The following is a 12,416-nucleotide window of genomic DNA, read 5'->3' on the forward strand; positions in this document are numbered from 1 at the left end:
TTTAATTTGGTAATTCGAGGCCAAACAGTTTCTCTTGTAGAACAACAATTATTCAAATAAATTTAATATACAGGGTGTTTATAAAGTCCCGGACCCATTTTGATGTTTAATAACTCATAAAATAATAAAGATAGATTTAAATTAATAACATAAATGGTTAAATAGACTCAAAAAGTTTCATGACCCTTGTCAATGAACTTCCACGTGTGCCCCCTTCGACGCACGGAGAATATCAAGTCGATAGTCAATTTCACGCCAGGTAGCGACAAGCATGTCGGCATCCACAGAGCCATTTGCGCACTTTATGGCGATTAACAATGCCAGAAACATGAAAGGATGCTTCATCGGAGAACATTATGCTCTTCAGAAAATCAGCAGCATCTTCTATCCTCCTTAGCATATCTGTTGCAAAGGCCATCCTCCTAGGCCTATCGTTCGGTTCCAAAACTTGAACAATTTGAACTTTGTATGCATGCAGTCTTAATTTTTTCTTAATAACCTTGTACACCGTCGAAATTGGCATATCCAATTCTGTTGCCGCTGATCTCACAGATATTCTAGGATTGTGTAAAAATGTCTCTCTGACACGCTCAACATCAAAATCACTTGTGCAAGGACGTCTGGAACGTTTCTTATCTTCGATACTTCCAATTTCTAGAAAATTCTTTTTCCACCGCAAGGTGCTGTTTTTGGATGGAGGATCTTTTTGGTAAATTCTTCTGAAATTTCTCTGTGCTTGCACTATCGATTTCATTTCTATGAACCACCATAAAATCTGTGCTTTCTCTTGTGGTGTATGCATTCTCCTTAATATCCGCTCGAATAAAACATCACATACAAAAGTACTACATAGAACAAACACATCAAAAGTAAACATAACATTGCAATAGTTGACAAAAACAAAAGAGAGAAAAATGCAATTAATAAGCAGACAATATTTAGAAAAGCACAGATATTTAGACTGGAAAATGAAATTATCTGAAATTAACCACACGCGCAGACGATATTTACAAAAGTAAAAATATTCAAACCTGAAAAGGAAAATATATGAGTTATTCCATCAATAAATGTCATAAGTGTGTGTGTTTATATCTTTATTATTTTATGAGTTATGAAACATCAAAATGGGTCCGGGACTTTATAAACACCCTGTATTATTAGTTTAGAAATATTTTAATTTCGCGTACCATCAGGTTTAGGGTTTTCTGGTTGCGTATAATAAATCTTGATATAATATATACGAGAATCTTCTGAACATTTGGATCGATGTTTATTGCAGTGTGAATTATTTCTAATGGATATTCTACACGCTTAAATATTGTCGTTGTTGTTTTATATATATATATATATATATATATATATATATATATATATATATATATATATATATTTCTTACTAGTTGCATTAGTACATATTTGTAGATAATTTAGAGTATAAAATGATTTTTGTACCCTATGATTTTATTACATGATTTGAGGTGCCATTTCATTTTCCTACCTTATAGAATATTTACTCAATTTACATATCTTTGCATGATTAGATTATACAAATTCTGAGTTGCATAATTTTCTCTCTCTTTAAGTATCTCTCTAGCTTCTTAATTTAAATCGTGTATGTGAATCATTTATAGAAAAATAAATGTATTTTTAAAACTTCGCTGCCAAGCAGTTAATCTTTATATTTTCATATGAAATTAACTTTTATTTTATTAATTTTGTGCTTAAAATTTTAATTTAAAATTATTTTAAAATTTTATGTTTTCTTATTTAGAATTTTTTTCTCTCAAGCCATTAAAAAAATATCCGTATACATAATTGTCCACTGCTTTCTGTAACGCTGGGCGGAATTTAAAATTATCCGCTTCTATTTTATACACATCGTTAGCGGAAGCGCAAATCTCAACCTCTGACTCCTGCATATAGCTTCAAGAGAATTGACCAAATATTTTTTTATGTGTAAACTGACTGATTCATCTATGTGCGAATAAAGCTAAACATGAATAAAAAATGATTATGTTATCGAAAAATTCCAAATTTGTTTACGATTATTTAAGCTGGATTTTAGCAACTGTCAATGAACTAAGGTCTGCAATTTTTATTATTTTAAATTCTTATTTAAATTCTTCAAAGCCAGTCAAAAGTCATTGATAATATTCTCTTTCGGCATTTTTTAAAATTTTGTTTTTGTCAATGCATCGTTTACTGCATGTCTATCACTATTTATTTCAATTCAGTTTTAGTGGTTAGTTTAGATTTGAGTGTTCAAGATAGAGGACACCCCATTGTAAGGAAGAGGGTTGCACAATGAAAGGTGAAAAAAAGCAAACGTCATTTAATCAATTCTAAGATATAGTTAACAGGTTAACAATTCGTCTAGACACGAATACCTTCTAATTATATAGATGGTGTCAGCTTTTCAATTATATCAGATTTCAGGCACCAACAGTAAAGTCACTTAATGTGATTTCACATATATATGACTAAAGTAAACGAGTCTGTTATTTAACCCCTAACTGCAAGTTTGTGTCTAAATGACGACAAGAAACAAATAATAAATTTCACAATGGGTTTCAAAATTCTGTTGACCAGAGCATTGGATGTGCATGACGTGACTCTCTGTCATTGAACTGGTGGAATTCAAAGGAACACAGGTATATACAAGTGGGGAAAAAAAGATACGCAGCAAATAATACGTGACTACTTTATTTACTGATGAACTGAATCTAACAGTTGATCTCTCCCCTGACCTGGTCCGAGACTTTGTTTCCGTTCTCATCTGCGCACCAGCAGTAGCCGGTGGATCCGTGGCACTGCTTCCTGGCGTAGGTACCGCTGTTGTTGCAGGTAGGGATGAAGTTGCCGACAAGTCCTGTGCGGGCTGAAAAAGTAACAGAGCATTAAAGATTCCCTTGAAAATTGAAACATAAAAGTGCTGATTAGTGCTTAAATGAATATTGTGTCGTTCTTCATGGAGATATCGAGAAAGTTCTGGGAGAAAAGCCAGTGGAGGATATCGATTCCGGATTGAACGTTCAAAAGTAGATTATAACGATTTACATTAAGACTGGGGGATTTTAAGGCAAAGGCAGATGTTTCACTTTATCGTCGGGCTCATCAAACCATGATTGGACAAATCCCGCTGCATGAATAGGTCTAATATTATCATCCTGGAAAATTCCATCTCCTGCTAGAAACAAAGTTTGCCTCATATTATGAACCTGATGAGCTAAAATGTCTCTGTACTTCTCCCTAGTGATCCTTTCTTTCATGGTTACGTTTGGGCCATCAGAAAACCATGACACAACTGTCCATGCCATGATAGATCCACCTACATATCTCATGTCATTTTCTTCCACTTATCAATAGAACAAGTTTTGTGGCTAGGGCACCACTGTAGACGATGTTTGGCAATAACATCTGGCTTGGGATTTGCTATTCTGCCATAAAGGCTCTGTTAATGAAGATGAATCCTAACTGTAATTACACAAAATGGGGAATCCAAATGCTGCTTGAGCTCTGAGATCGCTTTGGTTCCCCCTTTTTTTTCTTTTTGAACATTGCAATCCGCTTCAATATCTGACAGTCTCTTTCACTCAGCTTGTCTGTCCGTTCATTTTTTGCTTTGCCGAGTTCGCCGCTCGCTACTATGACTTCAGCCGCTCTGTATGCGCTAATATGACTTTAGACACCGTGCCTCTTGAAATTCCTAAAAACTGGGATATTTTGGGGGTTACACTTGCTCTCGCTAATCGAACTTCTAAAATTTGGTTTCTTTAAAAAGTATGTGGGCTCTGACCTTTTACGCTGAAAGATTTTTACAACTTCACTAAAGCAACTTCATGCAACCATGATATATACTTTATGTATTAAAAAATTGATAGCTAGGGTTATAATTTAATGTCATTATTTTGATAATCGCCTGTAAATGATCATTATTATGGAAACTGCAATTTTTATGACATCAATATAATTAATTAATCTGAAATTTAAAAATGATGTGTTTTTTTCGTCGTTTCAGATTGTATTTCAAACTTTTTTCAGAAGAAAAAAGCATTGGGAATGGCATTTAATGATTTTTTTAAAAATAAGTTCCTTTACAGATAAGACAAGAATGCAAATTTGTACCAATGTTACTAGATATAGATTCACACCTTTCTTTCTTCTTTCTTTTTTTATTTTTGCTCTTGGAAATGAGCCAATTACGGCTTTATGAGGCTAATAATGTGTGTTAACCAAATCATTCATATGATCGAAAAAATTGAAATTTCATTGAATAATGTCTTACAAATATGAAGGGCAATACAAGGCCTCAGAATAAAGATTCAGGAATTTTTTGACAATAACTCCCGTTCCAAACATATTGTTTATGACTTAGGTAATTGCTTGAATGGGGAAGACCACCTCTGGAAATAGGACTGCTTTTTCATGACAAACTTCATTTTTTAAAAGTAATAACACGATCTTTGGCTGAAGATGACGTTAAGGAACTGATTTTTAAAAAGAGTAAAAGTGGCATTAAATACTTTCTCTCCCATTGCGTGTGTTTGAAACGACATCTAATGAGACGGAACGCTATTTTGTTCGAAATTATTGGTTAAAACTGTAAATTAGAACTCGTTTTGTGTTACTCTTTGTTAATGTTCGGTGATATCATTAATGTTCGGTTGTTCATCAGACAGAAAAGATATTCCTTTTCAAAATGTATTACTCCATTGAATTGCACAGAATAGTCGGAACTAAAATGGCCCTGTTAAAGATATCCTATTCTGAAATAAGATGATTATGAAGCGAAAGAAACTAGACGACATGAGGAAACGAATGAATGCAAGGAAAAAGGTGGCAAAAAATAAATATCTGATGAAAATGATTTATTTTTATTTTAGAATTCCTTATCTGATTTTTCTTGTACAAATATTAAATAATTAGATATCCGACACTTAAAATATTTATTAGAAAATCTCCGGAGTCGCATTGTTATTTTCTAATCAAATCCTTGTACTAAAGATAGAAAAGGAAGACTTTTTAAATAATATAAAATTTTATTAATGTGTTGATTGACAGTATAACGCTGAAATTTCAAAAATAAAATTTATGAAGGGAAAAAAACCTCAAATTTATTTCGCTTAACATTTTGATTTAAAAATAAAACAATACGCAAGTAAAAAAAAAGCTAACAGGTATATATTATATGTTAGACGCCCTTGACGATCAGTTCGTCAAAGGTGTCAAGGATTAATGATTGCTAAGAATTTCAATTAGATACTTTCTGTAATTTGGTCTTAATAGTTTCATCGGCAAAATTTATTCATATTTCAAATTTACGACACATAGCTCGTGCTATTTTAGAAGCCGACACCGGTCTCTGTAATGGACTGACTATATGTGTTTCTAATTTTCAGTCCATATTCTTATACTTACATTTATCCCCCGCGAGAGGACCTCAAAAGTGGATATGAAAAGTTTCTTGCTTGGTGGTTGCTTCTCGTCGCCCTTGGTGGGTATAGGAATTTTGCTATGCACACCACGGGTACCTATGGTTACCATATATCGATGAAGGGACATGCCTAACACGGTAGGGGTTGTATCGTGGTTGATGTTACCCTTGGTATTCAATCATAATTCACTCTAATACTACCACATCTTCTGGTCATTCAAATTTATCCAAATGTTTTAGGTCGGGTGGTGTAGTCTTTCGTGGTTATACGAATGATTATATTAGAAAAAAGAAGAGTTTAAATCGACATGACATAGAACTTTTTACTTGATTAAAAATACAGAAAAATATCAGCAATCCCCAAATTTCCACTCTTCAAAGTACATATGAAAAAGGCTTTGTCGCTGTGTAGCAAACAGTCTGTGATATAGAAGGCCAATGCAACACATGTATGGTTCTTTATTATTTGTAGAGATTAGTCCTCTTATTTGACCAGCTATTTCGCCAAGTAGATAGGCTTTATTTTATTTCAGATAAATTGTTTGAATATAACTTTATGTCCATGATATGCCAAATTGTCTCACATTAATGCCGTCTTATTTTAATTGTCAGATTTAATTTCTGTTTATTGTACATATGAACCTATCTAATAAAGAATCAATTCCATGACATCATGGCTCTATTATAAGAGTGATAGTGAGGTTCCTCTGTATTATAAATTTCGCGGTATTGTAACTTTACTTTTTTATCCGTCTCGTAAACTGCAGAGATATTAAACAAAATCCTTTCTTTTAACTTTCAATAATGGAAATAAATCATGCTATCAGATAGTTGATGGAAAAATGAACTGCTGGGCAATAGTGTTATCTATTTATTTTTTTTTAAAAAAAAGGCAAAAAAAACCCATTTTTTTAAAAAAAAAATTGCCGAAATTCAGTAAAAATTCGCACGGTTATTAAATTGATATCATTAAAAAGGCATTTTAAAATAGGGTAAAATTTGTTATTGTGCAACAATACTATTGGAAGCTATTAAAGAAAACCCCAAATTTCATCTTCATTTTTAATTAATTAAAATTTTAAAAATTACTCCGAAGTGCACAACGCTTAAATGCATACGTGTACCAAATATGGTAGCTGTAGATCAATCGGTCTAGCCTGTAAAGCTCCAACACGCACACACGCATGCACACACATACGTTGATATTTATTAATAGTATAGACTACTAACTGAATCATCAACCAAGCACCGTATGCTTATTTTCTGCTGTAATTTAATTTAAAAAATTTGAATCAGTCGTTCTCTATACTCTGAAATGTTTACCAAAATTCGACATTCTTATAGTTACTCATAGTTTTTTTCCCTTGTCGTTTTATTAAAAGTTACGGAAATTCCAAATTTGAAGAAAATAAAGATTCGCCATCTATTATAAAATCGCAATTAGTTTGCCTTAAATTCAGTTTCAGATAATTTGAAAAAACCTGTGCCCTTCGATTATCTTTACTTTCAGCGAGTTTAATTGCGTTCACATTTGAATAACAACATTTCTCACCAGTTGATACCTTAGATATGGGAATGAGAAGTTGCCTTATGAGTAAACAGGTTTTATCACTAGCATCAATGATCTAATTCCTGATATTCATTGTGGACGCCACAAATGATAATCGGGTTTTCATGAGGCCTGTGGTTTGGAGAATAGAGTTAGAAAAATTATGAATTTGGAGCTTACTTTTGGCGATTTCGCTGTCCCTGTGAACGTGGCAGGTGCAGGTCTTGATGGCGGTGGAAGGAGCGGTGATGTGGGTTCCGTCGGGTCTCCAGCACATGCAGAACTTGGAACCTTCGAAGCACTGGAGGGCCTCGTAATCGCCGTTGGCATCGCACTTGGGGATGAGATTGGCCTTCCTCTTGGCGTTGAGCTCTTTCTGGCGATGTTCCTCGCAGTCACTGGCGGCAAAGGCGCCAACCAGGCAGCAGGAGACGACGATAACGAAGCAGAAGGAATTCATTTTGGGCTATAAAAATAGCAATGTAAAAAAATTAATATAGCATTTGCAGTTTGCTTTATAGTAAAATTTCTGTGTTCATATTTCTATACTATTTTCATTTGGATCACTTGTTTTTATCAGATCGGCTATTTCATTTATTTTTGTTCCTATCTATCATTCTCTTTAATATCGAAGTTTTTCTGTTCTTTATAAGACGGTTAAGAACAAGAACTTTAAGTACCACGACACCAAGCCAGAATTCTAATAAAATTCTATTCCTACCACATGATCAAAAGACAATATGACCAAAAGGGAGACATTTAAAAATCAGCGGGCGTGGTCTCCTCTCAACTTTCTCGCATAATCTAGAATTAAAAATCGTATTCCATTTCATCAGTATAAAATTGGAGATTTTGAGTAAGGCCGCGAATACCTTGCACGGCACTGATGAACGATAGTTACGAAAAACACGATCTTTGGCAAGAATCTAGCATTTTTCTGAATCTACCGCGAGAATATATATTTTAGACGCCTTTTTATTGGCCAGTTGACACCAAAATTTGACACGAAATACAGTTGCAGTCTCAAGATAACATACCAAATTCATTGATTACGTTTGTGGGTTATTGTATTTATATGCACGCAGAAGTATAGACGGGTAAACAATCAATCATTTGATTAATTTTATTTAAAATTTTATATATATCTATATTCTAGAGGGTAAATCTATGTACCAAATTTCGTCTAATTCCTTGTAATTATTGAGTTCATTTGGTGTTGAACATTCAGACAGACAGACTTCGTGTGACTTTTTTCATTCAAAATTTGATTGAATTCTCCAAATCTGATCGTAATTCCATATTCTCAATTTCAGCTGCCAACTCAAAATGTTTTTTTTTTTTTTTATCGCATTCTCAAATGAGCAGAAGTAATGTCAGAAATTTCATTTCCGGTCTCTGAAAGGTCAGAAATCAGGGAAGCACGTTCGAGTTTTTGGACGATTATAATTCTTCCTTTATTTTTCGTATACGAGAAAGTAAAATCATGGGAAACGAATCCTTGTCAGCTGAAAATGGGTCAGTTATCAGTTCTCGGAGATCCAAAATTAAAAAAAAAAAAAAAAAAAAAAAAAAAGGAAGAATATCGTCTGAATTTCACAATCGGAAACACGTTTTCCAGTGCTATTTCTTCCAACTCCTGTATTGCATGTTATGTTTCCTTAAATTACATTTGCCCCATTGAAATTTCAATTTATTTCTCACACTTTTGAATAAAAACAATTAGTTTAGATTACAAGCTTTTTGCATATTATAAGCGAAATTACTTCTCCTATTCTACTTTTTCAACCAGATATATAGAAGTTGAGGTTGATGGGTCGATTTGCTGTTTCCCCAATTATCTCATATTAAGATTTTAGGCTGTTTTGTCACTAAAGAGACATGCAAAGTGCCATAATTACAACAGACAGGACGGTCAAACGCACAGGACATACAAATCGAATATTATTTTAAGCTGACGGCAATGGGTAAAGCTATGATAAAAACAAAACATTATGCCCAGTTAAATGTTTCTAAATATGATTCTTATGTATTTAAAATCGAAGGATACATTGGAATAAAATTCTGTTTACTTCCTCCATGATGGCAATGATTTTATTCCGACTTTTTCTAACATATCTAACAAATTTGCCAGCAAAGGGTTCATAATAAAAAAAGTAAATTTGGGATCTTCTCTATATCAAAGAGGACACACACTTAGGTAATACATGAGATTAAGATCTGCCTTAGCTCCAATATCTAAGGATATGTGGACTTCCTAGAATATATTCAACAGAAGCTGTCCCATATTTGTGATTTCCTTGGTAGTAATATACCAGAATTCAGCAGTGAGAAATTTGCATAGCATAAAAACGACGTGAACAATAAAAACATTAACATAAAAAAGAAGTGAATGAAGATTGCTTACCAAGCGATTCAGTGAAAGAAAATCACGAAACTGTAGTCAGAATTTTTTTCATTCTTTTAAATAATCTGCAATTATCGTCTGCACGTGAGCGCTTCACACACTATCGGCGATGAATGCAAACGATTTGATTGTCCGCGGCGAGATTACGATCGATGGAATGGAAACAATAAGAAAAACGACACCTGGAATCAAATTAAGAAATATGTTCCTCGCCATATGAAAGGCGCGAAAAACTGTTATAATAATTAGACTACTTAAAGAAATCCCTGCTTTTGCCCTTTCAGTGCACTCAACTTTTTTCAATTCTGCACAGCTTGTTTTTCTTTAATCTTTATAAAACAATGCATTAAAAGCTAAATGTGTCCTTAATGGACTTGTTGTGTCCACGCTTATCACCAAAAAAGCATGTCAGAAATGATAACAGCAAGATTTAATTGACTTTTGATTTTTTTTTAGTACGTGGGCTCGTTTTTGGTGATAATAGAATTTTGCAACCAATTAATGGATGATTAACTTCTTGCATTTAAGAGAAATTAGGTGACAACAAAAAGCAGAAATAATTCATTTTGAAGAAGACAGAAATAAAATTGAGATATCTCTTTGTAAGGCATGCTTTCATTGAATTTTTCAACTTTTCAACTTTTATGTTAGTTATAATTAAGATTTAGTTGCAGAAGTAAGCAGAGATGAAAAATTGTTATGTTTCTTCGAATTCTACAAGCTGCTGTTTTTATATGTCTTATTTCTATTTCATTTTGAAGTTTAAATTTCTTTTTGTAATGTGTAGAATTTTTTTTAATGAAACAATACATAAAATATGGCCTAAATTATGAAACATTTCGATCGTGAACAAAATTCATGTTAAAAATAATTCTACTCATTATTCTTATACATTTTATGAGCGACGCAGTGGCTTGATGGTAAGGTCTCGGTTTCAAAACCGGGGATTTCCAGGTTCGGGGCTCGTGCACGTTAAATCCGCCTGGACCAAACGTCCTCTTGTGATGTGGAAGTTTGGTAAGGGGGGGGGGGGGTGTCAATTCTAGTGTCGTCCTCTTCATCTGACAGCGGTTCAAAATTACGAGGACCGTTACAAAATAGCCCTAGTGCTGCTTTAAAAAGGGGTCGTGAATATAACAAAAATTAAACTAAGCTATACATTTTATGATTCAGTAACGAATCTATTGAATTAGCTGGAGTTTAATCAATTCTAGTTTCAGATGATAGCATAGATTTAAGTCGAGAATACTGGCAATGAGAATTACGAAGAGAAATACACAGGGAAATAAATGCAACTGGCAGAAGGATTCTAATACTCTCAGCATCAGGATTGTAGATTTCAAAGAAGGGTAGACCGGAAATATAGACCGGTCAGACACGGGTAGACCGGCCAGACACGGTAAATGGCTTCCGAAACATTCCCTAAAATATCCTTTATTTCAGCATTACATCGCAAGTTTCAATGACCATAATCATTGATCTCATAGATGTCCGCGTAGAAAGTGTGGTCATAACCAATGATGTAGCGACGACATCACAGACTCAAATTTCAGTTCTAATATTCCTAGTTCAGTTGTAAAAAAGAAGATAAAACTTTTCCATCTTCCAAAAATACATTTTGGTACTTCGATCGATAACGCCATTTAGGCTTTATTTAAAATTTATTATTAATTTTTTTTTTACTTTTTAATTAAAAGGAAATAATTTGTCTTTCATACCTCATTCTTCTTTTGGTTAGGGAAAAATATACTTTAGGCAAATCTCCCCATGGAGATTTTTTATTATAGTCCCACTCAAAGCAAGTTTTGAGTCGAATGCAAAGATGTCTTCCATAACTTTGATATTTCGATCAGAATTTTAGTACGTTGAATTTTATACCTATTTTGTATTTTAAATTTGCAGATGTCAATTCTGATGCAACTTGCTAATGACCATATTCTGCTCATTGTGAACAATTAGACGTTATTGGTTGTTATCATTGAATCTTACTCTGAAATACTGCAAAGAAGATTCTATTAGGAAGCTCTCGAGGGTCTTGCGAATGTGCAGTGCCTTCTACCGTGTCTGGTAAACATTTCCGCCGCAGTATTGTTATTGTTCCTTTAGCCTTACTTGCCTTACCCCTCCCAAACATTTGTAGCCATGTTGCTGAAACTTGGTACATGACAGTATAAGGTAAAAACAGCTGTCAAAAATTTGAAGTTTTAAAATTCTTGAGTAAAAAACCATATTAAGGTCAAACTAATAATGAAAGATTTAAACAAAAGTTTTGGCAATAAGCAGTTTCTTTCCACAAATTGTTAGAGAAATGAAGTAAATTTTAAGCTACAAAGTGCTAAGAATCATTTTAAACAAACATTTTCTTTGTTGCTATATTTGAAAGAAATTTCATCAGATATACGAAATTTTGTAGAGTTCAGAAGTATGAAATTCGTTTATTTCACGCTTCTATTATTTCTCTCACGCTTATTATTAAATAGGACACGGCATTTTTTGGGGCGCTTTTTGAAGTATTCATTGATGGACTGTGTTGTTCTATAATAAGATTAAGGCTAACTAAAATAACACTACTGTACTCATTTTATTTCTAAATTAGAACTATGCCACTATAAATAAATTTCCTTCATAGTTTAATGAGGAGTGCTGATATGTAAGAGGCATAAACACTTAAAATTGCATTTCTGGCATTTTAACTTATTTCTGGTAATTTTTATGCTGTTAAGTGTCTTGAGTGGCTTTGAGGGAGGCCTACCAGGGAAGAAGTGTAGTTACTACTTGCCATCTAGGCATAATAACAATGTGGAATAATTACCTACCCTCCAAATGACGAAAAGTAAAGGTGGGTTCACACTCAGCAGCTACAAACCATTCAGTAAAACCACGCATGCACAGAAACTGTACAGTAACAAGTACTTGTCCCTCGAGACAAGAACTTGTTATTGTCCATTCTCTCAGCGCCTGCAAAATCTTCCTTCTGCGCATGCGTGACTTACTGCACTCTTATAACTGGCTAAGTATAAACCCACCTT

The 12,416-nt window shown here is 33.6% G+C and overlaps 2 protein-coding genes across 2 annotated transcripts in view; one reads left to right on the plus strand and one right to left on the minus strand.

The window, feature by feature from the left end:
- LOC129989459 (protein phosphatase 1 regulatory subunit 42-like) overlaps positions 1–12,416 on the plus strand; it is a 76,787-nt gene that overhangs the window by 22,412 nt on the left and 41,959 nt on the right. The window lies entirely within an intron of this gene.
- LOC129989464 (U24-ctenitoxin-Pn1a-like) lies at positions 2,688–9,532 on the minus strand. Its single transcript, XM_056098019.1, has 3 exons — positions 9,388–9,532; positions 7,164–7,449; positions 2,688–2,878 (listed from the first exon to the last, which is right to left on the minus strand). Exons 2-3 carry the CDS (start codon positions 7,441–7,443, stop codon positions 2,724–2,726), a joined length of 435 nt encoding a protein of 144 aa, XP_055953994.1. The 5' UTR covers positions 7,444–7,449; positions 9,388–9,532; the 3' UTR covers positions 2,688–2,723.

This window comes from Argiope bruennichi, chromosome 10 (assembly GCF_947563725.1).
Source record: "Argiope bruennichi chromosome 10, qqArgBrue1.1, whole genome shotgun sequence".
NCBI lineage: Eukaryota > Metazoa > Arthropoda > Arachnida > Araneae > Araneidae > Argiope > Argiope bruennichi.